The sequence below is a fragment of the Nipponia nippon genome, unplaced genomic scaffold, assembly GCF_047370975.1.
Source record: "Nipponia nippon isolate SJK-2023a ecotype South Korea unplaced genomic scaffold, ASM4737097v1 scaffold_2, whole genome shotgun sequence".
In the NCBI taxonomy this organism is placed as follows: Eukaryota; Metazoa; Chordata; class Aves; order Pelecaniformes; family Threskiornithidae; genus Nipponia; species Nipponia nippon.
The window spans coordinates 33364152-33388089 of record NW_028262336.1 but is presented as its reverse complement, the minus strand read 5'-3'; the positions used below and the strand labels follow the sequence as shown (position 1 = coordinate 33388089).

Here is a 23938-nt window from a genome sequence, read left to right as displayed (position 1 = left end):
TTTCTTCTACTCTTTGCCAAAATATTTGGTGCTCTGAAAGGCATGTTTCTCATTCAAAACAGGCTTTATTAGTGTTGACTCTAGAAGGCAAGTGAGATACATGGATCCCTCTCCTTCTCTCACAAGCTTGAGTTTTTAAAATCTTTTCATTAATCTGTTAATATATTGAAGACTTATCATAGTTTTAAGCTTTGATTCACATTTCTCCTTAATCAGGACCCAAATGCACTAGAGGAAAAGCCCTAGAAATAACAGGGCCATGCCATTTCCTCTTTCTATTACCTGTGTGACTGCTGAGATGCATTTTTCCCCACCTTGTTTCCACTTTGTAGGGTATGAGAACTCCGAAGACCCGTTTCTGCTTTCAACATCAAGCACAGTGAAGACTCAGCGCAAGCTGGGGTCCTTGCTGTCTACTACATATATATTTATGTGAAAAATTTGGATACCCCAAATGTCCCTCTGTTGCACAAACAACAGTGTAATGTTTGTCTCCATATTTTAAAAGAAACCTCAGTTTGTAAAAAATGGCTTGCTGAGTGAACAAAAAAGAATTACTGGGCAGATATGTTAATTATCTGAAAGACACTGATGATATCCTGTGACATTCCCATTGAATAGCTGATGTGATACAAAGTGAGGCTGTGGGGGCACTTCCAGAGGACCTGCAATCCTTGTGAATACCAGTAACCATACACAGCATGCAGGACCCCCTCTTCAGCTACTGCGAGCCAGCTAAGACACAAGCATCTATCCTAAACTATTTATCAAGGATTTTTTCTGTAGTCATTGAAGATATAAAAACACTACCAGATGATGCTTCACCTGTCCTGATACAGGGGTCTAAGGCAGGCAAGTTTTGTCACCCTTTGGTTAGGCCTGCCTCATTCTTTGACTACAGAGTAGTCTGAAAGACTGAGGTAGACTGGACATGCTGTTTTAGGCTGCAAAAGTTAGCTGAGACCAATCCCAGCAACAGAAGATGTTTCATGTTGATCTGAGGAATCCTGTTTTATCTCCTTCCTAGGAAGGCAGGTTGTCTTTGTCTTGACCTAAAGATTCATGAAGTGATGCTACCATGAACTGAGGCCTGGGTAAATCCTCAAAAACCTCATAACACCAATATATCTCATCTGATTTTTGTTGTTCAGAGTTTTTTCTTCAGTATTCTTTTGCTGGTTATTATAAAGCCATAACTCTGTGAAGAATTGCTGTGGGCCCTTAATGAGGAAAGCTTTCGATATAATCTTCTTCCAGACTTTCACACACAGGAGGCCACAGGATTAAAAACTTTATTTGCATGAATATCCTCGCAATTTTTATTTGGCGTTAATAAATCTGCACAACTGGAATGTAGTTCTCCAGTACTTTCCTGCCCTCCCTCCTTCTGAACTGCACTCCATGTTTCCCCTTTGGCAAGTGCATTCCTCCTCTCCAGCACTGAGATTGGTGATAAGTTGTAGCTGGTAAAATGAAAATGTCATAATTCAGGGAACGTAGATGAAGACATTCATCATGGAGTCCAGGCAGCAATAAGTAAGTAAGAAAGTTTAGCACAGAATGAAAGGAGATGCAGCTTTGGTGCTGTTAGGAGGAGTGTAAATCTAAGAAGGAAATTTTTAGTGCTCTCTAATACATCAGTTCCCCTGGCAACATTTTCTTTAGCTTTAGAAATGTTTTGCCTCTGATCCAAACAGTTAGCTTAATTGTGCTGGTTATCATTCAGTTTATTGTAAGGAACTTTTCAATGTACGATAGCGTGCCAAGAAAATGTAAACATAATTCTCTACGCTCATTATAATCACTATTACATTTTTCATTATTGCTTAAGGTCGTGATTTTAGACTCCCTCCTGAGTTTTACATGCGCAGCCAGATTCTTCAAGGAGTTCAGGCAAAGTGCAAATCTATCCAGAGCTCCTTTAAACCCAGCGTGCTCAACGCCTATCAGCCAGTGCACAGCAAGTCCAGCTCTGGACATGTCAGATGAACAGTGCACAAGGCTTGTCAGTGATATGCACACACAAGCGTTATGCCCAGGGCTCCAGATCCCACAGAACTTCCCTGATAATGCCAGGAAAACTACCATGGGAGCATGAAATTATACCCCTTTTCTTTCTTTCTTGATGATTTTGCAAGGTTGCCAGTTATGGGAAATGTTAATACTTACACTTCTGAAAATAGAATATTAATGAATATTCCCTAAGTGACCTGCAGGTGTGATCCAAACTGACACTGCAATGATGAGAGAGCAGATTATCACCATAAAAGTAGGCATTATATTGGAAGAGCTGTGTCTTTTTTGCATTTTCATGAAATTCATCCTCATGATTGACACCTTACTCCTCCCTTTTGGCATTCAGTTAAGATCACCAAGTTGAAATGCCAGAATATTTTCTTAGAAATAAATGCCTCCTATGTACTGTATCTGTGATATGGACTCTGTGACTGAAAGCTGCCCTTTTGCAGTAAGAGAACATAAGTCCCTGGCAGAGATGGTTTCAGTTATTCAACTTCTCTTTATGTGGCAGAGTAATGGAAGTGCTCGTGATCACTGCTGTATTTTGGCTTTCTCTTACAGAGGAGCAGTAAACTTTATTTTTATATTCAGCTATTTCCTTTGGCACACTCGTATATAAAATAAGATTTCCTGAAAGCTTAGGGAACTGGTGAGTACTGAAAGATCTCAAGAACACAGTGAAGACTCACATGCTTATAGGCTAAAGTTTCCAATCTCCTCTTCTCCCCTATCCCATGGAGCACTTTCTTCAGTAAAGTTGGAGAAGGTGATATCGCTCAGTTACTGTGGCCTCCAGCAGCAAACCTCCTGCCACTTGACTTACACCTGCAAGGCAAGCAGGGTTTGGCCTCAGCCTAAGGGGATGGGATCCCCCAGATGGGCTGGGGGGACGAGTGAGCACAGAGGTGCATCGCACGCCCTTGCCCTCAGCACTGAGCTCTCCCTGCCAGCAACAAGCGCTGCTATTCTGCCGCCTCCTCACCCCCGGCAGGAGCAAGCTTCATTACACACGCACACCGCAGCTCACTCCTACTCCTGCCTCCCAGCTTGGCTCACTCTTCTCTTTAATTCCCTCGTTGAACCTTTACTAGGAGAAGCACATGTAAAAGCTGCAGGTCCTTTTATGTACTGGAGTCAAACATTTACTTACAACTGCTGTTCCAGCAATAACAATTAAATTAAACATGAAGGGAATATTGCTGCCTGGAAGATCTACAAGCTGGAGGTGTAAATCACACCACATAACTAATTTATGACATTCTGCACCTACAGCTGTACGCTGACGGTTTGTAAGTGTAAGGGCGGCTGTGATTTCTAAGTGCTTTTGGTGACAAAAGAATAGGAAGCTGATTCCACGAGCCTCTATCCCTGCACCCAAAGTCATAAATTAAATGAGGTCAGGTTAGGTCAGTAGCTGAATGCAAAGGATATTGTGTACATGGTTCAGTTGGAGAGATTCTCAGAAAGGACTTGGATTTTTTTTTTCTTCACAAAAATAACACATTCTTGAATTTGTGAAACGTAAAGCAACAACAAGGTTATTTCTCAACCACTGAAATTGTCCAATTACATTTTTCAGTGAAAATGTACTTGAGTGAACTTTTTAGCAGGATAGCCTTAAAGCTGCTGTATTAGTAGGCTTTGAAAAAAAATCTCTATTTGGTCAGCCAGAACATGTGCAAATTCAAGTCTGTTTTTTTAGGCTGGATCTCCTATGTACTGCACATATCTAACTCCTGTCACTCAGGTGCTTTCCTCTATCCAGTGTGATAATATTTGTAGATACTTTTGGAAATGAATGGTGGAATGAACTAAGGAATTTAAGTGCAGCTGCAAGCAAACAAGCAAAATGTTTGTTTCAAAGCCAGCTGAATATGAGCCAGCAGTGTGCCCAGGTGGCCAAGAAGGCGAATAGCTTCCTGGCTTGCATCAGAAATAGTGTGGCCAGCGGGACTAGAGAAGCGATCGTCCCCCTGTACTCAGCACTGGTGAGGCTGCACCTCAAGTACTGTGTTCAGTTTTGGGCCCCTCACTACAAGAAGGACATGGAGGTGCTGGAGTGTGACCAAAGAAGGGCAATGAAGTTGGTGAAGGGTCTAGAGCTGAAGTCTTATGAGGAGCGGCTGAGGGAGCTGGGGTTGTTTAGCCTGGAGAAAAGGAGGCTGAGGGGAGACCTTATTGCTCTCTACAAATACCTGGAAGGAGGTTGTAGCGAGGTGGGGGTCGGTCTCTTTTCCCAGGTAACAAGTGATAGGATGAGAGGAAACAGCCTCGAGTTGCACCAGGAGAGATTTAGATTGGATATTAGGAAACATTTCTTCACCGAAAGGGTAGTCAGGCACTGGAACAGGCTGCCCAAGGAAGTGGTTGAGTCTCCATCCCTGGAGGTATTTAAAAGATGTGTGGATGTGGTGCTTAGGGACATGGTTTAGTGGTGGACTTGGCAGTGCTAGGTTAACGGTTGGACTCGATGATCTTAAGGGTCTTTTCCAACCTAAATGATTCTATAATCCTATAATTCTATTCATTTTAACTGGAAAAAGAGCAAGCCTCCCAACTTGACTACATCCCAAAATGTTAATACATTCACAACAGAAAAGGTAAGTGAACACACAAAACTGCGGTAACAAAATACTTTACTAAAATATCATACATCATATCATATATCAAATATCATATATCATGAATAGTTAGCTCAACATTCTCACATTCTATGCAAATAATGCTATCATTGTCACGCATTTTATAGTAACGGTATACAGTAACCCGCACAAATCCAAGACAAGCAGCATTCCTGTCAGATCCATTACAGACGGTTAGCCCTTGTGTTCCATTCAGCTTTTAGGTAAGGCAAATAGTTCATTACAAAAATCTACTCTGTGTTCTCAAAAGTGCCTGGAAGGGTTATACCTCCTCAGTAATACTGAATCAGATGAGATGTGTGACCAAATCTTTCATGGACATTTTTTTAAAATCCTAACCTAAACTAAGAATGTGTCAGTTGAGGAGTTAGAATTGTGAAAAATGTATTCATTGTTCTGTATTCAAAACCTGATCTTGTGTTGGAAGAAATAGAGTACGCTGAAATGCACAGCTCTAACCAACTCTAACACGCTATCAGCTCTGCTGAGTTGTACATTCCTTCCTACTAAATGAGAAGCCCTGGAGTAATTTTTCAGAGTAACCTTCCAAAGCTAATCATAAAAAACTGATATAATGATCACCTGACCCAGAAAGCATAAAAATGTTAGGATAGTGCACTACTTTTACAGATAAACTGCCCCAAAATTGCCTAAAGTCTTTTATTAGCCTATACAAAATTTTAAAAATAAGTATTTGTACACTGCAGTATTGTGTTTACAGTTCTAGTTATATTTCCAATCTTTTTGTGATTGATAGTCTTTCATAGGAAAATACACATAATTTGGCAAAAGGCCACTAATACTGTTTTGATTGTGTTAACAGTCATGACCTGAGGCCTAAGCTGTAAAAGCTAATTTCATTTAGCTGATACATATAAACCGACTAGCACAGTGGCTTTGATTAAATAAATGAATTTGCCTTACATGCAATCATCTACTTTTCTTTAATCACCTTTTCCAGCAGGACAACCTTATATTTTAAGTAATTAATTATTCATTTACCATATTCTTATTCAAAGCAGCCTACTGAATGGAGAGAGTTATGAAATCAATTTCTAATTTATGCAAGCACAAAGAAAATCGTATGTTGAGGAAAATAATGTGCAGCAACCTAAAGCATTCACTTGGGAAGCTAATTTGCACAAAGGAGAGGAACAGGCTATCTGAATCCATAACATTTCAACCTGTACTCATTTGCTCCTCATCAGAGATTTAGCAGTGATAAGCCAAATGCTTCAGATAGGCCAGCCATTAGATGCTTAACAACATATATTTGAAAATATTTTGAATGCAGTAATAAAGAGAGGCATCTTGCACGGGTCACTTGAAATTACAAATAGACTCCCTGGAAACAGTATCCAGAATGGGATGGTTTCTTAAAACATGCCTGAAGACCTTATTCCCAATGGCATTCATGGTAGCTATGAATTCACCCCAAAAATATAGTGGTAGCATCTGCAAATGTGATTAACAGAGAATAGCACCATCTTCCCAGTTAGTAGCTATATTCAAGTAATTAGGAACACTCCTGAACTAAAATAAAAGCTACAGTCAAGAAGTAGAGCAGAACTTGGCCCTCAAGGGTAACTCTTTTTTATGATTATACAAAGCCACAAACTGCTCAGGTAAGACATATTTTAGTGCCACTCACAAGCAGCCATCGTTCAGGGAAGCAATTCAAAATACTGTCTTCTAATGGGAGACTTCATCCCTTGGCCACGAACTCAGCCTGACAGGAGACCAGCAGCTGCACCATCCCAGGAGCCAGGTGCCACCATAATTCTTGGATCTCAACACCTCATGGAGGTGAACAAGTCAACACATCCATACATCAATGAATAGCTATTCTGCTGAGGTACAGGCTCCCTGGGACTGCTCGGTTGGGCTGGTCCTGCCAGCTGGGATAAGGCTGGCACCAGGCACAGAGGTGGAAGTCAGACCTACAAGGGACTGCAGGATTATTTCTCTGAGAACGAGAAGAGGCCAGGATGAACATTAGGCAGCATTATGTTGTCCCAGCTCACAGAACCTCTACCCCACAAGAGAGGTAGCTAGGACAGGCCAAGAAGCATTCCTTTATGCTCAACGTTTAGCCATAAATTAAAGCAATAGCCAGCTTGCACCTTGGGTACAATAGCAATGAATGGCAAAAAGACATTTCTACAGGTTACATGGAAAGAATAGTGGTTCCAGCTGTTGCTAGGCTTTATCAGTCTGACCCATCGCACCTACTGAAGGCAGCAGCAAAAGCAGATGTGCTACAGCAGGGCTTTGAGTTCAAGGGCAGATACACCTGCAAAGTTGGGATGGGATGCGGAGAGATGCTGTTTAACCCAGACGTGGGCTGCCCACCCCGGCACAGGGTACGCACTAGGGAAAGGCAAACACCTCTTTGGTCACCCACCCAACCACCTGGATAGCCATATCCCTGCAAACACCATATATGCAGCTATTTTCTGAATAGGAAACTTAATATAAAGAAGAGTATTCTTCCACCAAACAAATAAACATTATTTCTTTCATCATCAGTTGTCAAAAATAAGGGCATAAGCTCAGGTTACTCTACATTAGTAGAAAATAAATAATATATTATTACTATTATTAAACACTTCTCAGGAAAGGGCATATTCCTGCTGAAAATATTTATCCTGCTCTTCAGACACAGGGAAGTAAAAGGAGACGTTTGGACAGTCCTCAGAAACTTCAATAAAAAGGAAAGAAACAATAAAAATAACCCCAAAATAATAAAATATCTTTCCCTGTCTTTCCTCCAGGCTTTTTACCATATCCAGTATACGTCCCCACCCCCAAGACCCTGCCCTGCCATCCTGGGGCAGCTTCTGGCCCTGGTTCCCCTCACTGGGCCTGATCCTGACCCCCATCTGTCATCACCAGGGCCTGGCCATTGCCGGCTTGACCTCAGACCTACCTCATCACCATGATACTGCTTTATGATCGGGACTCTTGGTTGGACCTGGCCACCATCTCTGGGTCTGTCCTGCTCCCTCGCGTGGTTGTGTGGGGCTGAGCCCTGCCAGCTGTCAGATCCCCTCAGCTCCTGGCTCATCTTCCCCTAGGGAGCAGCCACACTTTTACTGCTCTCTGAAAAAAACATTTCACACATAGTATAGGCATTCGATACTTCTTTGCTGGTAAAATTGACCTTTTCTTTGTGTGAAAGTAAATCAAATAGGAGTACTGTGTAAGGCATGATTTTATGAACTCCTTTCTCCCTCCCCATAGCCCAAATGTATTTTTCACAGCACCTACTGTAAAGACTCAATTCCTTATCTCTGAAACCTACAAACATCCTAGTGATTTCATGAGTCTTTGCTTGGTAATGAAATAAGAAATGAGACTCTCAGCCTGAATGATTACTTGGGAACATTTTCCCACTAGGTCTTGTTTAAAAGAGAAAAATCCTCCTGTCTTCTCCCTTACACACCTGGTTCCTCGTAGGAAAAACTGTCTAAATCAGATGTACTGTTTAGCTCACTGTAAGTTACTCTAGTTCAGCCTTGGCAAACCATCTACGGTAGCTTCCAAGCAATCAAAGTGAGACACAAATGTAAAAGATGTCTCCGGGGTCTATTTTAATAGAAAGACCAGGACACTCTCCACTGAGCATGGATCCAGCTCTACCACATACCATTTTCAGCAGGAGGCACGTATAGGCAAACAGATGCAGTAGCCTTACACATTCACCAGGTGACCTGCAGTACCTAAGGCTGTCCCAAGAGCGCTGCATGGGCAAATTCTTCCACCTCTGCAAAAAATTTTTACAAACTGAAGGAGGGATCTGTGCCAGTACACAGTTCTGCCCACACAGATCTGGCTGCAAGGGCAGGGCTGCAGTTCCCGATGCCAGGAGGGGAACAGCCTGACAGCTACAAACACCTTCTCTTAAATGCCTGCACAGATGGTGCAAATGCAGTAATCTACCAAGGGGGACCAGGAAGAGGGTGCAAATTTTCTTCTCTGAACAAAAGTACTTTGACTTTTAGTTTGGCACTGCAGAAAGGTTCCCAGTCCTGTAGCAGCAAGATTTGGAGGGCAGGTTTGCAGGCCTGCATCTTTCAGAAAAAAAATAATAATTGTAACTTGTGTAGAGAAGGGATGCAAAGAGGTGGGAGTGAATGGGAGAGAAAGAGGTTTGCATGTTCTTGGGCAGAAATGGAGATTAAAGTGACCATTAAAAAAGTCTTTAACGTGATGGATCTAGAGTTAATTGGGAGTTTTGTTGGAGTCAAGAGCAGCCCTGTAAATGCGGAGCATTTCAGTTTATTAATTTGAGCAGTGAAGGTGCTAGAGCACTCCTCCATGATTTTCTGTCACTAACTGATTCCAGTAGCTCAGCTGCTCAGATGGTTCTACTTCATGGCACATCACGATTTTCTTAAAGCGAGAAACAGAGAAATTAATCCTTTCTGGAAAAAACGTCTGCTCTGAATGAAGCTCCTCCGGACGAATTTTTAATTTGGCAAGGCACAGTCCTATGAATACATCCTCCAGTTTAATGAATGAAATGCTCTCTGAAACATAATAGATCTGACTAGTGAGGTCAGTGGATAAAACATAGCCAGTCCCAGAACAAAACGGTGGGTAATCCTTTCCCGGATACTCTTCTCTACTCACGTACCACTTACTCCCTCTTCTCCGTATGGGGAACTCATGCAGTTTTAAAAAGCCTGTGAAGAATCTAGTGGTCCTCTTTTTCCTTAGAAGAAGCTCAGTGAGGTAAAAAACATTGACAAACACATCTGTGTCAGTTTTCATCACAAAGCTGGACTGGTTGCAAAATCTGTGAATCCATTCAATTCCCATCATGGTCTTCAAAGTCAAATTGTAATACGTGTCAGTAAAATTCTTTTGAATAATGTCTTTGTACTTTTGGCTTTCAGCAGCGATATCAGCCTGCTGGCTGAGATTCACAGTGCTTCCCAGGAGGAAATACGTCACCAGGCGCTTGCCAGCGACTATTCTCTCCTTCCCCCAGGTTTGCCGGATGGCCATCCTGGCATTGATGTGGTGGTACGAGGATGCCACAAGCAGGACAAGGAAAGGCGGGTTCTTGTGGCAGTCTATATCTGGGAGCTGCAAGAAATTTCCTCTGATTCTCCTGAAAGTCTCTATGGGGAATATGTAATCTTGGCTGTTTTCACAGAATATACAGAATTCAGCCAAATTGTTGTAAAAAACCCAGAGGCTAACACAGCTGAGCCCTACAAGGCAAACAAACAGCCTGAATTTTCTGAAATCCATCTGAAAGAAACAAGAAGGTATAGCACATTAAAAAAAAAATAATATCTAGTTCCTCTCAGTGCTGTATAATAAACTCCCTGCATAGGGATTTAAAGCCAGGTCATCTCTAATTGAAAGCTACCTATTTCAGGGCACTCACCTGCACACAGTTTTCTTAGTATCATTCCCACAAGATGTTCTGCTGGCAATCAAATTCACACTCCTGCTTACTTGAATCTGCCCCCCACACAGGCATGTCCACTGATACCAGGTTACCCTGGCTGATGCTTCAGACCTCCTCCCCATTTTCAGCATCTCACAAACCATGACTTAGACCCACGAGGGCTCTCACAAGCCAGAGAGTGGAGAAGCAGCAGATATGTACCCATGCCAGGTGAGAAAGAATAACAGAAATAGATTTTTTTTTTTTTTAATTACCATGTTTCTTCATTTGTTTGAAAAGTGCCTGTGTCCCAGAGCCAGCAAGTACTGTCCAACTGGCAGACCCAGCTAGGTTCCTCCCATCTTCATCTTCTTTGCGTCCTGTGGGGCTCTTGTACCGACCCAGAAACTGCTCCCGATTTTTTTGCTGGAGGGGCCGTGAGTCACATATTTGACATTGGGTCAGCTGCTCAGAAAAAAAACAACAGTGGGTCAGATTATTTGGATGTTTCACCTTTTGTAGAGCTTAGGTGACTCACTGGGGCATGCTGAGGTGAGAAGGGGGTTGTCCGTACCCCCCTCTCCTTTCTAGGTGAGAGAGATCCAAACAATAACAGCAATGTTCATTTATTCATCCTGGTAACAGATTTATACGCTGCATATCTGGTTACAAATCTAGTATAAATTTTGAGAGAGAGAAAAATTATCAAAGCAAACCCAAAAAGGTCACAGTGCCAAAAAAATTACACATCTCCGCAAATTAACCTGTTGAGAAGAGTATAATGCTTCGGTTACTTATTCCATTAACCCACAGGCCCACCAACTGCTATTTTAGAGCACTAGGATGGGGGAATTTTTACCAGGGGGAAGGGCACTTGCCCCTTCCACTTCCCCTCTTCTTAACGAAGAATTGGATCTGGCTTCCCATCTAAAAATACAACAAACCAAGTTTACAACCAAAACCACGTTAGTGCCCTCCTTTTGCTCAAATTCCCCTTTCCAAGCAATGAAAAGGTTTTGTGTTGCAGGCTTCAGTTCATTCTAAAGCCCAGCTAGGTGTTCCTGGGACCAAGTCCAGCTCATTTTACCCATAAGAACAGTCCCGTTAACTTCAGTCAGTATTCTCAAAAGCATGAAACAAGTAGAACTGGAGTCCTGGTTTACTGAAATTCCTCCCACAGTGAAATGCACTTTTGCAATGAAAGTATTTGAAAAGTTCACATTTCTTCTGCCACTTATATTTAAATTAACTTTATCTTTAAATAGACTATTCCTCAGATCTGTTTTTTCATGTATGTATAGCTCACAGTAGTCTTGCGATTAACTTAAAAATTGCTTTAATTAAATACATATGTAAAATTGTGTGAGAATATACATATGCATATATATATATATACACACACACACGCACACAAAAGATTATACAAAAATCTGCTCTGCATCTGTTCTCATGTTCTTCAGTGGCCTGGAAGGAAGCGCATGAATATCCTGAAAATAGTGTTTTCAGGAAAAGATGATGTTCAGAGGTTGATGACAGAGCTGCAGAAGAGGTTCGCTCCTGTCGCCAGCTCTCACGAGACTGTTCGAGGGTCTGACATTCCTCTGTCACAGGAATTCCAGAGCACATACAAACAAAAGTCCTTCAAATACTGAACTAAGAAAGCAATTGCGAGCAATTTTCTATTAAAACCCATTAAAACCTTTTCACAAATACTCAAGAGCAAGAAACCATAACATAACATACACTCATTTTACCAGATTTCAGTAGACTCAGACTAATGTGACTTGACCATATTTACTTCTTACTTGTTTCCAGGTTTGGGCACTGGTAACAGATCTAAAAAAAAATTAAAAAGGTCCCTGTTCTGGACGGCTGGGAGAGCAGCCTCCCAACATATGTTCTGGCATGTATTTACCATTCTGCCTATCCAGAGCCAGACTGTCTTTCTTTTTCAGTCCACGTATGAAGCAGCATACATTATAAAGATATATAAACAAACACACACGCCTGGGCAATGCAAATGCTTGTAAATTTATGTAAATTGTAAAACATATTTTATAAATTTTGCAGATCACACATATGTACATGTATCATTTCACAGCAGGTCCCTGCCTACGGCCAACGGGTAGGCAGTGGCCTTGATAAGAAAATGCACACTGCCCAGATCAAAGCCTCATTTGGTTCTGACTGGGTGAAAGCTGGAAAATACTAGCTTTTGTCATCAGTTTAATCACCAAAAGCAAATTCAGGCTTATCTGGAACTGGTAGGAATGGTCTTCTTTTCTTCTCAAATGAAGCATTTGCAATTACCCACAGAGGGGGGAGGGCTTGCAAAGATCCAGATCACACCAGTAGCACCTTGGTCATTCCCAGTTTGGTGTCTCAGCTCTCTCTGCCTCCCCAGCCGCATGTAGGAGGGAGCCACCCGGATAACATGCTGCACCCCGCTCCAGGGACTCGCCCCAGCTGCAGCTGCTCACTGCAACCCCCAGCCCTGCAGAGCCATGCAAGCTCTCGGACCAGGTGCAGCGGAGGAGTCACAGCCTCCCTGTCTGTACGGGACTGTGCTCCATCTTCTGTCGCAATCTCATTTCTTCCCTGTTCCATTCTCACAATACTCTTTCCCCAGTACAGCACCAGTTCTCCAGGTAAACTCAGCAAACACGTGGGAGTGAACAGAGGCATCTCATCTGTCGGCCCTGTCTTTAATTTTTTCTCCTTCAGAGCTCACGAAGGGAAAAGTTGTCCCAGATGCCCCCAAGGCCAGTGGGATCCCATGGTGCAACTGGGGGGCTGTTGGAAAAGCTGCATTTGCACAGGTACAGCCTCAGTGTCCTGAGCACCCAAGCTTGGCAACACGTTACAAGGTTGGCATTTACTGAAAGAACACCAAGGGAAAGGGTGACAGAGAAATGACCAGCTTCCTCTCGCTGAGGCCATTTTTCTCTTAAAACCATCTATTTCCTTCTTGTTTTCAGGTGAATACAGAAAATTTTGAAAGTTAAAAAACACTTTATATTAACACAGGCAGGTCGGTTCCTTGGACTGCTTAAGTTGGTCTGTCAGGGAATTAAATCACCCTAGAGCTGGCTCCATCCCCCTGGGATGCTGAGCCCCCGTCCCATCCCTCACCCCACCTGTGCACAGCAGGTTTAGATTCCCGAGTGAAGCAAATGCTCTGTCTCCCCCGCTGCCTGGGAGAACTGCTATATATGAAGAACATACGGAAAAACATGGCTTCTATTATGTTTCAGCAGGTCAACATGACTGTGACTGCTTCGTGTCCTAAGAGAATGGTTTGTTTAAATTGACTGGTGCGGTGTTTCATGGCTCTGCGCAGATCCAAATGAGGTTTGCACTAGAGCCTGGGACCCAAGCGACATGGGCTACAGGAGCCTGCAGCCTGGTGCTCTTCTCACACATGCCTGCAACAAACACATGAAGGAAAGAAGAAGGTAGTCAAGGTCTGCGATCCAAATCAGCCATACCGCAGCCCTCTACTTTGCAAGTACCTGTTTCCACCAGTGTCATGAACTACCTCCTGCCTTCTGCCCTCGTAAGCAGACGGGCTATAGGGTCTCTCTGTTCACACCACTGACCCTTGTGTAACTCCTTCATGTTGCACAGTGACAGGGCCATGGTAACACCCGTGATGAAGCCTAGTTATTCCATCAAAATTAATCCAACACCTCCTTTAGGTCTGTTAATGAGTATAATTATCTAAACAGCACCAAGAGATCAAGACTATATGCCGTATAGATCAGTGTTGTGGTTTAACCCCAGCCAGCAACTACGCACCACACAGCCGCTCGCTCACTCCCCCGCGGTGGGATGGGGGAGAGAATCGGAAGAGTAAAAGTGAGAAAACTCATGGGCTGAGATAAAGACAGTTTAATGGGTAAAGCAAAAGCCACGCGCACAAGCAAAGCAAAGCAAGGAATTCATTCACTACTTCCCGTCGGCAGGCAGGTGTTCAGCCATCCTCAGGAAAGCAGGGCTCCATCACGCGTAACGGTTACTTGGGAAGACAAACGCCATCACGCCCAATGTCCCCCCCTTCCTTCTTCTTCCCCCAGCTTATATACTGAGCATGACGTCATATGGTATGGAATAGCCCTTTGGCCAGTCTGGGTCAGCTGTCCTAGCTATGCTCCCTCCCAGCTTCTTGTGCACCTGGCAGAGCACAAGAAGCTGAAAAGTCCTTGACTAGTGTAAACTCTGCTCAGCAAGAACCAAAACATCAGTGCGTTATCAACATTATTCTCATCCTAAATCCAAAACACAGCGCTCTACCAGCTACTAAGAAGAAAACTAACTCTACCCCAGCTGAAACCAGGACAATCAGGAAAAGCAATCTGGCCCGAGGCAGAGAGAGGTAAGTAGGTCTGGAGTCCCCCTGAGAAACAGATTCAAAACACCAATTTAAAGAAATAGTTTTCTTAATTTTTCTGGGGCAATGCTACAGTCATGCCACTGAGTTCAGTGGACGATTGGCATTGGCTTTGCATTGAGGTCGGACAGACCAGACAGGGAATGACCCAAAGCGCAAACAATCAAAGGACTTTTGACCATCTGCAAGAGTCGCTGCTTTCTAAACAGAGACACAAGCAGCTGCGGCACAGCAGACCGAAAAGCAGAGGCATGATTTAAGCGCGCAAACAGGAGTTACGAGCTCAAAAACAGCACAGTTAAAGTCAGCACCTGTATTCCCATTTTCCTTTCCTAATAATCAAAAGTAACATGCCCTGGCATAAGTACTAATAAAACCTGCTAACTTTTGATTTTCCTTGGAATAAAGCCTCTAAATTGCTTTCTCAGAAGCTCAGCAGGACACGAAGAGGGATTAAACGTGCATAGATAATAAGAAAATGTCGAGTAAAGCAGGAAACATTTAGTTTTTCCTAAATGCAAGCATTTCAGAAGAGCAAGGGCCAGCTTGGAGCTCCCAAAGATGATGTCTCCGGTGAGGCAGTGGGTTCAGCAGTGGCTGGGCCACCGTTTTTACGAGGAGACACGTGGGTAGGTTTCCCCCTTAGCCCAAGCTCAGAAGTCCGGGACAGGTGACCAGGTGGCTCTGGCCCAGCAGCCCTCGGCTGTCCCCCCACTCCTGCAGCAAGACGCTGCCCGGCGCCTACCAGACCTTGTCAGGAAGGGCAGCACCTGCTCCAGTACCATGCAGAACTACCGAAAACAGTGGTGGTGAGCCTCTACTCAAAATAACGGGTCGCATGGGGACAGACTACCCTGCCTCATCCCCGGGAGCACGGGCTGGCTTCTCCCGCCCCGTGCGCTCAGTGGCATTGTCCTGCGGAGCCTCCCGAGCCGCTGGTGCCATTTCCAACCAAAAGAACTGCACACGAACAGGCGCCGAGGTGATGAGGCTAAATGTCTCCTTCCTGGCACTTTAAAATGCTGCATTTCAGAGGGAAGTTTTTACAGCAACATGTATTAACAATGTCCTCGCCCAAACCACATGTCAAGACTGGCAGGCAAGAAGGAGGGAAACCTGAAAAGGGTACAGGACAAGGGAAAAACTTTCTGCCACCCTTACTGTCAGACTACGGAAAACCTTTTTCCCTCTGCTACCTCTCAGCAGCTTCTGCTATCAGGATTGTCTCCCCTTGTCAGTCCGTCAGCGAGTCAAAGCAAGACATTGTTCCTCTGCTTCATACATGCCAGTTTCTATCATTTAAGTACTGAGTTGCTAGGCGCTTTATTTACAGCCAAATCCTCTCCCTTTTTTTTTCTTTCTTTTTTTTTCCTTTTTTTTTCTTTGTCATTTTTTTTTTGCAATGCTGCTGGGAGGGTTAGCTTTCCTGGCGCCTCCCCAGGCACCTCTGGGCTACCCCCAGCTTGCCATGATGGGGTGTGTATGGGGAGAGGGTCTCTGAGAGGTGGGTGCTTTAATTAAGGCTCTGGCTCTCCAGAAAGGCCACGATGTTTCACGGCCAGGGAGCTGACTGTGAGGAGTGGGTGAGCCATTTGCCCGCAGTCACAGGCCCACATCAGGAGTCCTCATCTCCAAACCCCAAGCGATCAATTAGACAACAGATAGAAAAGGAGCATTACTGTCACTGATTTGCAAATCCTACTATGTTGCCTGGCTTATGCTCTGTCATTATGTTACTAATACCCATTTAACTGATTGACCCGGTAACTTTAACAACAGATTGAATCTTCTTTGTAGAAAGTTGGGCTGGTTTTATTTACCACTTTGGATTTTAATAAGAAAAGAAAAAAAAATTTAAAAAATGATGAAGAGTAGAAACAAGTCAAGTTTTGAATTTAATAGTTTTAGGGGAAAAAACATATTAGAGTGATATGTCAAATTCTAGATTAATATTAATCCCAATGAAATGCCATGCATATATACATAATACAGATGTATACAGATATATGCATACAACTGTATTGTTTTTAGCAGCATGACCAGCACAGCCTAAACACTGGTATAGTTATAATAAACAAAGAAACCTTTTTTCCCAGCAATCAAAGAAAAAACATGACAAAAAAAGATACTTTAAAATACAAAATTAGTTAAAATCCAGGAACAGAGTAAAAGTTCCTGAAAGATTCACCTCCTTGCCCCAGTTCTCCTCCCATCGTGCTATGACACAGACGGCTTCAGAAGAGCCACCTGACCCGCTGTAACGCATTAACTTTTCTCTTCAAAGAAAGATTTCCACCATTTCCTCCTGCGAATCATGTTTTCTGTACTACAGAGGCTAATGTACTGGTGGTTAACTACAGTGCCAGCATATATGTATAAACATAACCTTAACACGGCAGCACTCTCAGAGGTAACGTATAGGCATAGGAGGAGTTTTGCATGCATCATTCACCCATTAAAACGATGCGTCTTTATTATTACAATTGAAAGAACAAACATTCGCGGGTCTCATCCACTCAAAAACACAGGCTTTCCAGTTTAGATACAGAAGTGTCATCTCGGGTGTGAAGATTTCCATTACTAAAATGGTTGCAATGGCCCAGACCAGAGGTCCACGTGGCCTCGGGGTTCTGCCTCTGAGACTACCCAGGCAGCCAATGCCTAAAGGAGAATAAAGATCATGGTGAGCGTATTCTGGCAAAGGGAAGGCATTTGTGGCACAGGGATCTTCTGAATCAGAGGCTGCATCTTCCTCTTTATTAAAAAAATCATCAAGAGCCATTAGCTCTTGTTGCACCTTGATCTCATCCACCCAACCGTGAGCACTTGCTGATGACATTCGTTTGGAAAAGCCAAACAGCACCCTCAGACCAAAATGTAGTTTTGCATTTCAAAACCAGCAAAAAGTTTGGCAGGACGTGGGGCTGCTCCCGTAATGTCACGGGAAAGAAGTGCTGCACCTGAAGAGTCAAAAAGAAATGTGTTTCCAGGGACTTTAGCCAAGTCAAGAAAGCTTACTTCTATTTTAAAGTATTATTTTGGTTTTCCAAGCTGCCTGCAAAATTCTCTGGATGAATCCTGGCCCTAAGAAGCCCACCAAAATGTCAGCTTGGATATTTAGTAAGGCCAGATCCCTCTTCCAGGAAGGAGAAAGATGTTGCAGTGGAGGTTGCAATACAGGCTGTTAGGCACCCTGTTGCAAAGTTCAGACTACCAACACAGAGAAACTGTACGGGACAGCCATTACAGTCCAGGTGCCCGTGCAGATGCTTTTTGTACTTTTTAGGAGCATATTCAGACATTTTTGACTTAATCCACTTCCACAGGTGATCCAAACACAGCTGGCAGGCAACCAGCAAAGAGGCATCCTCTCCCACAGGCAGAGAAAACAGCAGTGCCTCTGGGGTGCTCCCTCCTTGTTCTCCCCAAAGGACCTTTTCTCGTCTTGGTAGTTATTTTTTCCAAATATTCAGCCTAAAAATCTTCTCTTTCTGTCTCTGTCTTCCCTCCACCCCTTGTGTGCCAAACACCCTTTTCCGGGTTTCTCTTCAATGCTAATAGACTCACTTCTTCTAATGCTCCCTCTATTCCTACAATACCCCCAAATTCCCTTTATCACTGAAGCTAATGAGCATATTTAACTTTTTTAAGAATTGCCTCATGAATCAGCAATTTTACTACAATTGCTATTTTACTTGCTATATTCCAAACTCTAGATCTCACCAAAGATAAGCGATTGTCCACAATGGGATGAATCAGAACAGCCTTAACCATTATAAACCCATGTAGTTCATGGTGCTGGATAGGAATAAAATCCAACTCCCAGCCACCCTCTTATTTTCATAAGCAAATAAAGCAATGAGAAAAATTCTTCTTTAAGCTCTTGCGGCCAATGCTATGACTCCAAAAGCCTGGTTCTCTGAGCTATAGCAGCATTGTGCTTCAAAAGTTGTATGTATGGTGTTTGTGTCCCCCAAAACAAATTTTGTACCGTACCCTCATTTACAAGTAGTGCTACAAATTGGATTTTTCATCTTAATTAAAACAAAAAATAAACCTGAAAATGCTATTTCAGGCAGGATGGGGGGTCTTGCTCTCCCTTGGAAGCAATCTCAAGATAGGTGAAGGAAGAAGGAAAAGAGGACTTCAGAGAAGAGATAGCTAAGGAGTTTGTACAAAAAATGTCCAAAACAGGAAAAATTACCAATAAAGACATTCCAATGTCACTCTTAAGTCTTTCATAAACACAGCACTGCTCAGCCCTGCCAATATCACTGTAGGATGAGGGCTTGTCAGGATGCTGTCTTTCAGATGGGTTTTTTTCCCTATTTTAAGCTGGGGCAGCACTTGAACCGCGTAGGTGATCCCGGTGCTCGTGCCGTTCCGTACCCTTTTGTTTCATGCTGCCTCTTGCCACAGTTGGTTTTTAGTGTTTGGAGCTTTACTCTTCCCCTATCAATACAACAGTTGCAGTAAGTCTTTGCATTTACATGTCTATTAAAGAGGCAATCTGGTACTTTTGGAGGATGACGTTCCTGGGCGTCTTTTACTTTCCACCCAGGCCAGAGACAGCCCAGGGACAGCCACTCAGGCTCCCCTCACCGCCCCAGCACTGCGCCGAAGCCTAACCGGGAGGGACAGTGACCGGCTCCTCTTTTGATTAGCAGGGTTAAGGCAGAAAGCAGAGGAATAGAAATCCCACTGCGGGGCCCTCATGCTGGCAAATCCTTTGTAAATAACTACTTGTCTTTAAAAGTGCTGATTATACGTAGTAGTGATTTCAGGATCGGCCCCAACAGCTGCTTTTTTAATTAATTACCTGTCCCTCATGGATCTTCTTCTTTTTCAGCATTTTATCCAAGGTCTCAGCAAACACGCAGGACAGCGAGGACAACATTGCCCTGTGTTTGTCCTAACTGACCCTGGTCTTTATCTGGGAACAGGTTCACAGGCTGCCAAAATGTTTCCCCGTGTCAAAACGCACGCTAAAGCCTCTGGCAAACGAAATGACTGACTACTTACCCTCAAATCAGCCTACCCCTCATGCCAAGGAGCGCGACGCACCTCAGTTTTATCCGAGGACGGGGGTGCCAGCCCGGGGACCTCAGCCGAACCCCGCGCCGCTCCCCGGCTGGGGAGGGGGGCTGGATCGCGATCCCGGTCTTCGAAGCGGGGTGACACCGGCCGCCCGCTCCCGCCTCGCTCTCCTCGCCCAGCCCCGCCGGCGGGCGACTGGCGGGTGTGAGGCGGGTCCCAGGCCGCGTCCGTGGGCGAACGGATCCCCCCCAGCCTGCGGTCGCGCCTGCCGCTGGAGTGGCGGAGAGACGCGGACAGTGACGGCAAGGGACGGGCAGGTCCTCACCTCGGGCGCCGGCCGTGCATCCCCGGCCGCGCCGGGCGGGCTGCCCTGCTGCCGGGGGGCGCCGGCCGCACTTCGCCGAGCCTCCCCCGACCCCCCCACCCCGCAGCCCGGGCACCCCGGGCGAGGCGCCGCACGATCGTCTGTGCCTCCGGAGGGAGAAGCGCGGGGAGGCAGCGATGCGGCAGCGGCAACCTGAGCTCCCCGCCCGCTGCTTCCCTCTCCCTCCTCCCTGCCTCCCTCCCTGCCTCCCTCCCTCTCTCCCGTAGGTAACAGACCAACTGTGCCCCCGCGGCTCCGTCGGCAGGGAAGGGAAAGTTAGGAACTGTCAGCAAATGTTTTTATTTTGGATGTTTTGGATGGGAGGGGGGGAGGCGATGGCCTTGCGGATCTGGAAATCGTGTCAGAGCCGAGCCAGCCCTTCCCAGCGCTGGGAAAGTTCGGCTCCGCGCTCCCAATTACGAGCGGTACTGCCTTGGTTTGCGCAGTGGGAGAGAAATCTGCCTCTGCTACAAAGGCAGCATTGAGGCACCCTTGGAGCCACGGGACTGTCCCTGATGAGGAAAGACAACCTGGCAAAAAGGGCAAGGGGGAGCAAACAGCGCCCTACGCTGCTGGCTGGCAGCACCCATATCCCCATCCTGGGTCCCAGGGGTGGCAGCACCCATCTCCCCACCCTTGGTCTCTGCTCTCTGCCCTGTCACACTGCATCGCCCCTCTCCTCGGATCCCCATGTTTGCTTGACCCCTGACACTTTGCTGTTCAGGACAGCGCTCAGCCCTGGGCGTAGCCAAGCCTGTGCTTTAGGGCTGGTGCAAGTCCAGGCGAGATGCCTGGTCCCTTTCCAGGGCCACTGTGGATACTTCTCGGTGCAAATGGAGAAGTGCAGCATTTTTACCTTTGTATATGTGCAAACTGTCCCCCGGTGATAGCAGTCAATGACAGAAAGTTTCACATGACAAGACTTATTGAAGCAAATGGCTTCGGGGAAATATATTTGTCTCCTAAGGGCTGCAAGCTCAGGCAGAAAAGAATACTTCCAAACAAATGTTATGGATAAAGCAGGCCATTTAATAGCAACATACCCACTAATAATTTGGGGAGTTTGAATTTCTAGCAAGAAACATTCATTTTGATTTGTCATTGTCGTTTTTGAAACAGGTTGCTCTAGAGCGGCATAAAAAAACAAGAGACAAATCAATCACTATGGGCTGCTGGCAGCTCCTGTTCTCCTCCCCCTCTGCTCCAAGGCTAGAGAAGGATAGATGTAGTGAAGGAGAGATACGAAATGCCGTTTACTTGTTCTACTTTGTGGGAGAAATACAAGTAAGAGGAGAGGTCCAGATCCACGTCCAGATTTGCTGCAGAGAGGACTAATCATGGGGTTTGGAGGTTTGCCTTTTTTTTTTTTTTTAAGGCATAAAGCCAAACCCAGGTAGCCTGAGTTTCCTCTAAGGAGGAAGCATTAGCCAAGGCACCTAGAATGCCTGTGCCTCCCTCTGCATGCATGTCTATCTCTTTTGTGCTCTGAGTTCCTCAAAAATCCTTTCCTTTAGTTTTGGGAAACTGCTAAGGCTTTCTTTGTCACAGTCTGACCTACAAAATCCAAGAGTTACCAGAGACACAAAAGCTTCTGCAAGCAAATTTCCCTCCCTCCACCTGGACATGGCACATATTCCCACGGAAAATGGGAAACCAATGGAGGACTGGGGCTCTCGCCTCCGCCCGCACAGCTCCCGCACATCACATCTCTCAGCGGCTGCCCTCGGGGCACTCCTGGGCAAGGAGCGTACTGAAATTGGAATGCGTTCCCCTTTCATATCAAACCTGTTTCCCCTTCCTTCCGCTGGGCCAGTGAAAGGTTACTGCTCCCAGCTTGCTATGTGAGTTTTAGCAGCTTGCTTCTCTGCAGCTCTTAGCCTGCCCAGCTGTCATTAAAGCCAGGGAGACTTGAGGGTGTTCGGTCTCTGGCAGGACCGCACACTGAAAAGCACATATTGCGCTCAGAGATTACACAGGCTAATGCCTGGGAGGGGTAGAAGAGGAAGAAAATCAAACTCTGAAATATGTAGCCTTTGTGCTGAAAAAAAAAAACCAACAAGCAAAATCTGCTTCCCTATACCTCTGATTCAGGATTGCATTTGCTGTGTAAGTCCACCCCTACACCAGCAAAGCATTTAAGCAGAGTAATGTAAACATATGCCTATATTTCATTAGCAGTAAGTTTAAGCCAACATATGTCTACATGAAGTCAGGCCTCAAAGACTGAGTCAGGGCCTAAATCAGTGTTGTAACTAAACTAAAATAATCTAAGCCTCTCTAAATGCACATAGCTTTAACCTGTCACATCAAATGAAAATTATATACTTAAACTATAATCTTCCTGTTCCCTTAGTCATCAAAAGAGGCTAAATCAAATTAAAAAAAGAGAGCGTGGATGCTGCTCAGCTGGCTGAGGAGGAGGTGGGGCTCACAGAGCAGGATATTCAGCTTGATATTCGAGCGGTATTTCTGCCTTCCAAACCGAGTCACCCCCATACTCTGCTCCCCCAGCACCCCCATCCACGTCGCTCCTTTCTCCTTCAAGCAGAAAACTGGCAGCTTGAAACATCGATTGCATTGGTGGCTCTATATTGTCATCTCCCCTGACAAGTAACGTTGGTTGGATGTGGCCTCGCTACGTGACAGTTAGTATTTCCCCATATGAGCTTGTTCAAGCATAAGGCAGGCAGAGATAAGGTCAGACTGCAAACACTCATCAAAAGACGTCACTGTTTGGTTTGGGTTTAGGTTTGCTGCATTTTGTTTTGTAGCACTATGAAAAATGTGAATAGGAACTCTGTCCTTGTTTTTTTCTGAATGCCTGAGCTGTGGGGGAAGGCAGAGAAGCACTTGCAGCTGAAGAGCATAAGTGATTTACAGGCTGTATACTTGGTGGACGTACGGGATGTTTGAATGGCTTTATTACCTGACTGTATTGGAAGGTTCAAGGCTATTCACTCTAATGCAAAATTATATCCAGTTTTCATATAGAAGTTTTCACAATTTTTCTACAGTGTATCTGCACAGATTTATTTCAGTCAGGAGGAGGAGTTTTGTTGAAATAACAGCATCGTCCCTTCAATGGGCACAGTTTATGCTATAAAGGCATTAATACCAGTGCAGATTAATCTAATATAAGGAAAATCGTTAGCAATAAAACCTACCTGTATAGTAGCAAAATGGTTTCTACCCTAGGATTTACAGTATTATAATTCTACTGATGCAAAACCATATCTTTGGCAGACAGTGCAAGCTCTGTTGGTAAACTAGGCATACCAGATACCTCACTATGCATGAAGCTTTATCTATATAACAGCACCCCTGCTAGGGGGAAGGTGGGAATAGTGCTCACTTAATTCTATCAAAATATGTAAAGTTGTACAACAACTTGTGCAAACAAGGCTTAAATACCTCTCAGCATCAGCAGCTAACAAAATAAGTGGGTAGCCAGTGTTGTGTACTATTCCCCACAACTGACTCCTGGACCGGTCAATGCTCCTGGGGCTGCATCTCACCCTACTTTAATCCCTTGGAGCACAGAAGGGTTTCTCCTGCTGACGTGCACCCACCGTGTGTCCTGTGTTTCCTCCTTACCCTACCTGACCCTACCCACTTCTCTGGTGCACTTAAATGAATCAGCAGGTGGGGTTTTAAGCTGTGTGTAGGTAAACTTATTAACATTTTTTTTTTTTAATCTAGGTATGCTTGTCTAACCACTGCCTAAAGAGCAAAGGAAGCCGAATTTGCTGTCTTCGTATCCCATGTCCAATCGCTTCCGCAGCGTGCTGATGGGTACAGCTGCTCCTGGGTGCCGTTGTGTGTGGTGGCACATGCAGAAGGTTGGGACAGGGACAGGGACAGGGATGGGGTCAGGGAGGGAGGAGACTGTTTCCTCCCTTGGCAGGGTTGGGTTCGGCACTACAGCAGCAACGGCACTACCAGTCTACTGCACACCACTGAGAACAAAACGCATTAAGTGCATTTTAAAGGAAGTTTACAGAAAACAATGCTGTCACTCAGACAATGCATGCATGCTGTTAATATGACTCTAAGTGTTATTCAGTTGCTTCATATTCTTCACA

At 44.8% G+C, this 23938-nt stretch overlaps 1 protein-coding gene across 3 annotated transcripts in view; it reads right to left on the bottom strand.

Moving 5' to 3' along the window:
* Positions 1-4638: 4638 nt before the first annotated feature.
* The window catches only part of B3GALT5 (beta-1,3-galactosyltransferase 5), a 34915-nt gene continuing 15615 nt past the window's right edge, over positions 4639-23938 (bottom strand). Inside the window, exons 1-3 of one of the 3 annotated variants that reach the window (XM_087758029.1) lie at positions 20093-20132; positions 10341-10530; positions 4639-9923 (exon numbers count right to left, since the gene is read on the bottom strand). In XM_087758029.1, the coding sequence (XP_087614155.1) occupies positions 8967-9923; positions 10341-10343 (960 nt within the window). In that variant the 5' untranslated portion in view covers positions 10344-10530; positions 20093-20132 and the 3' untranslated portion in view covers positions 4639-8966. Of the gene's footprint in view, positions 9924-10340; positions 10531-19477; positions 19995-20092; positions 20133-23938 lie in introns of those variants that run through there. The other 2 variants (XM_087758026.1, XM_087758027.1) reach the window with 2 other exon arrangements.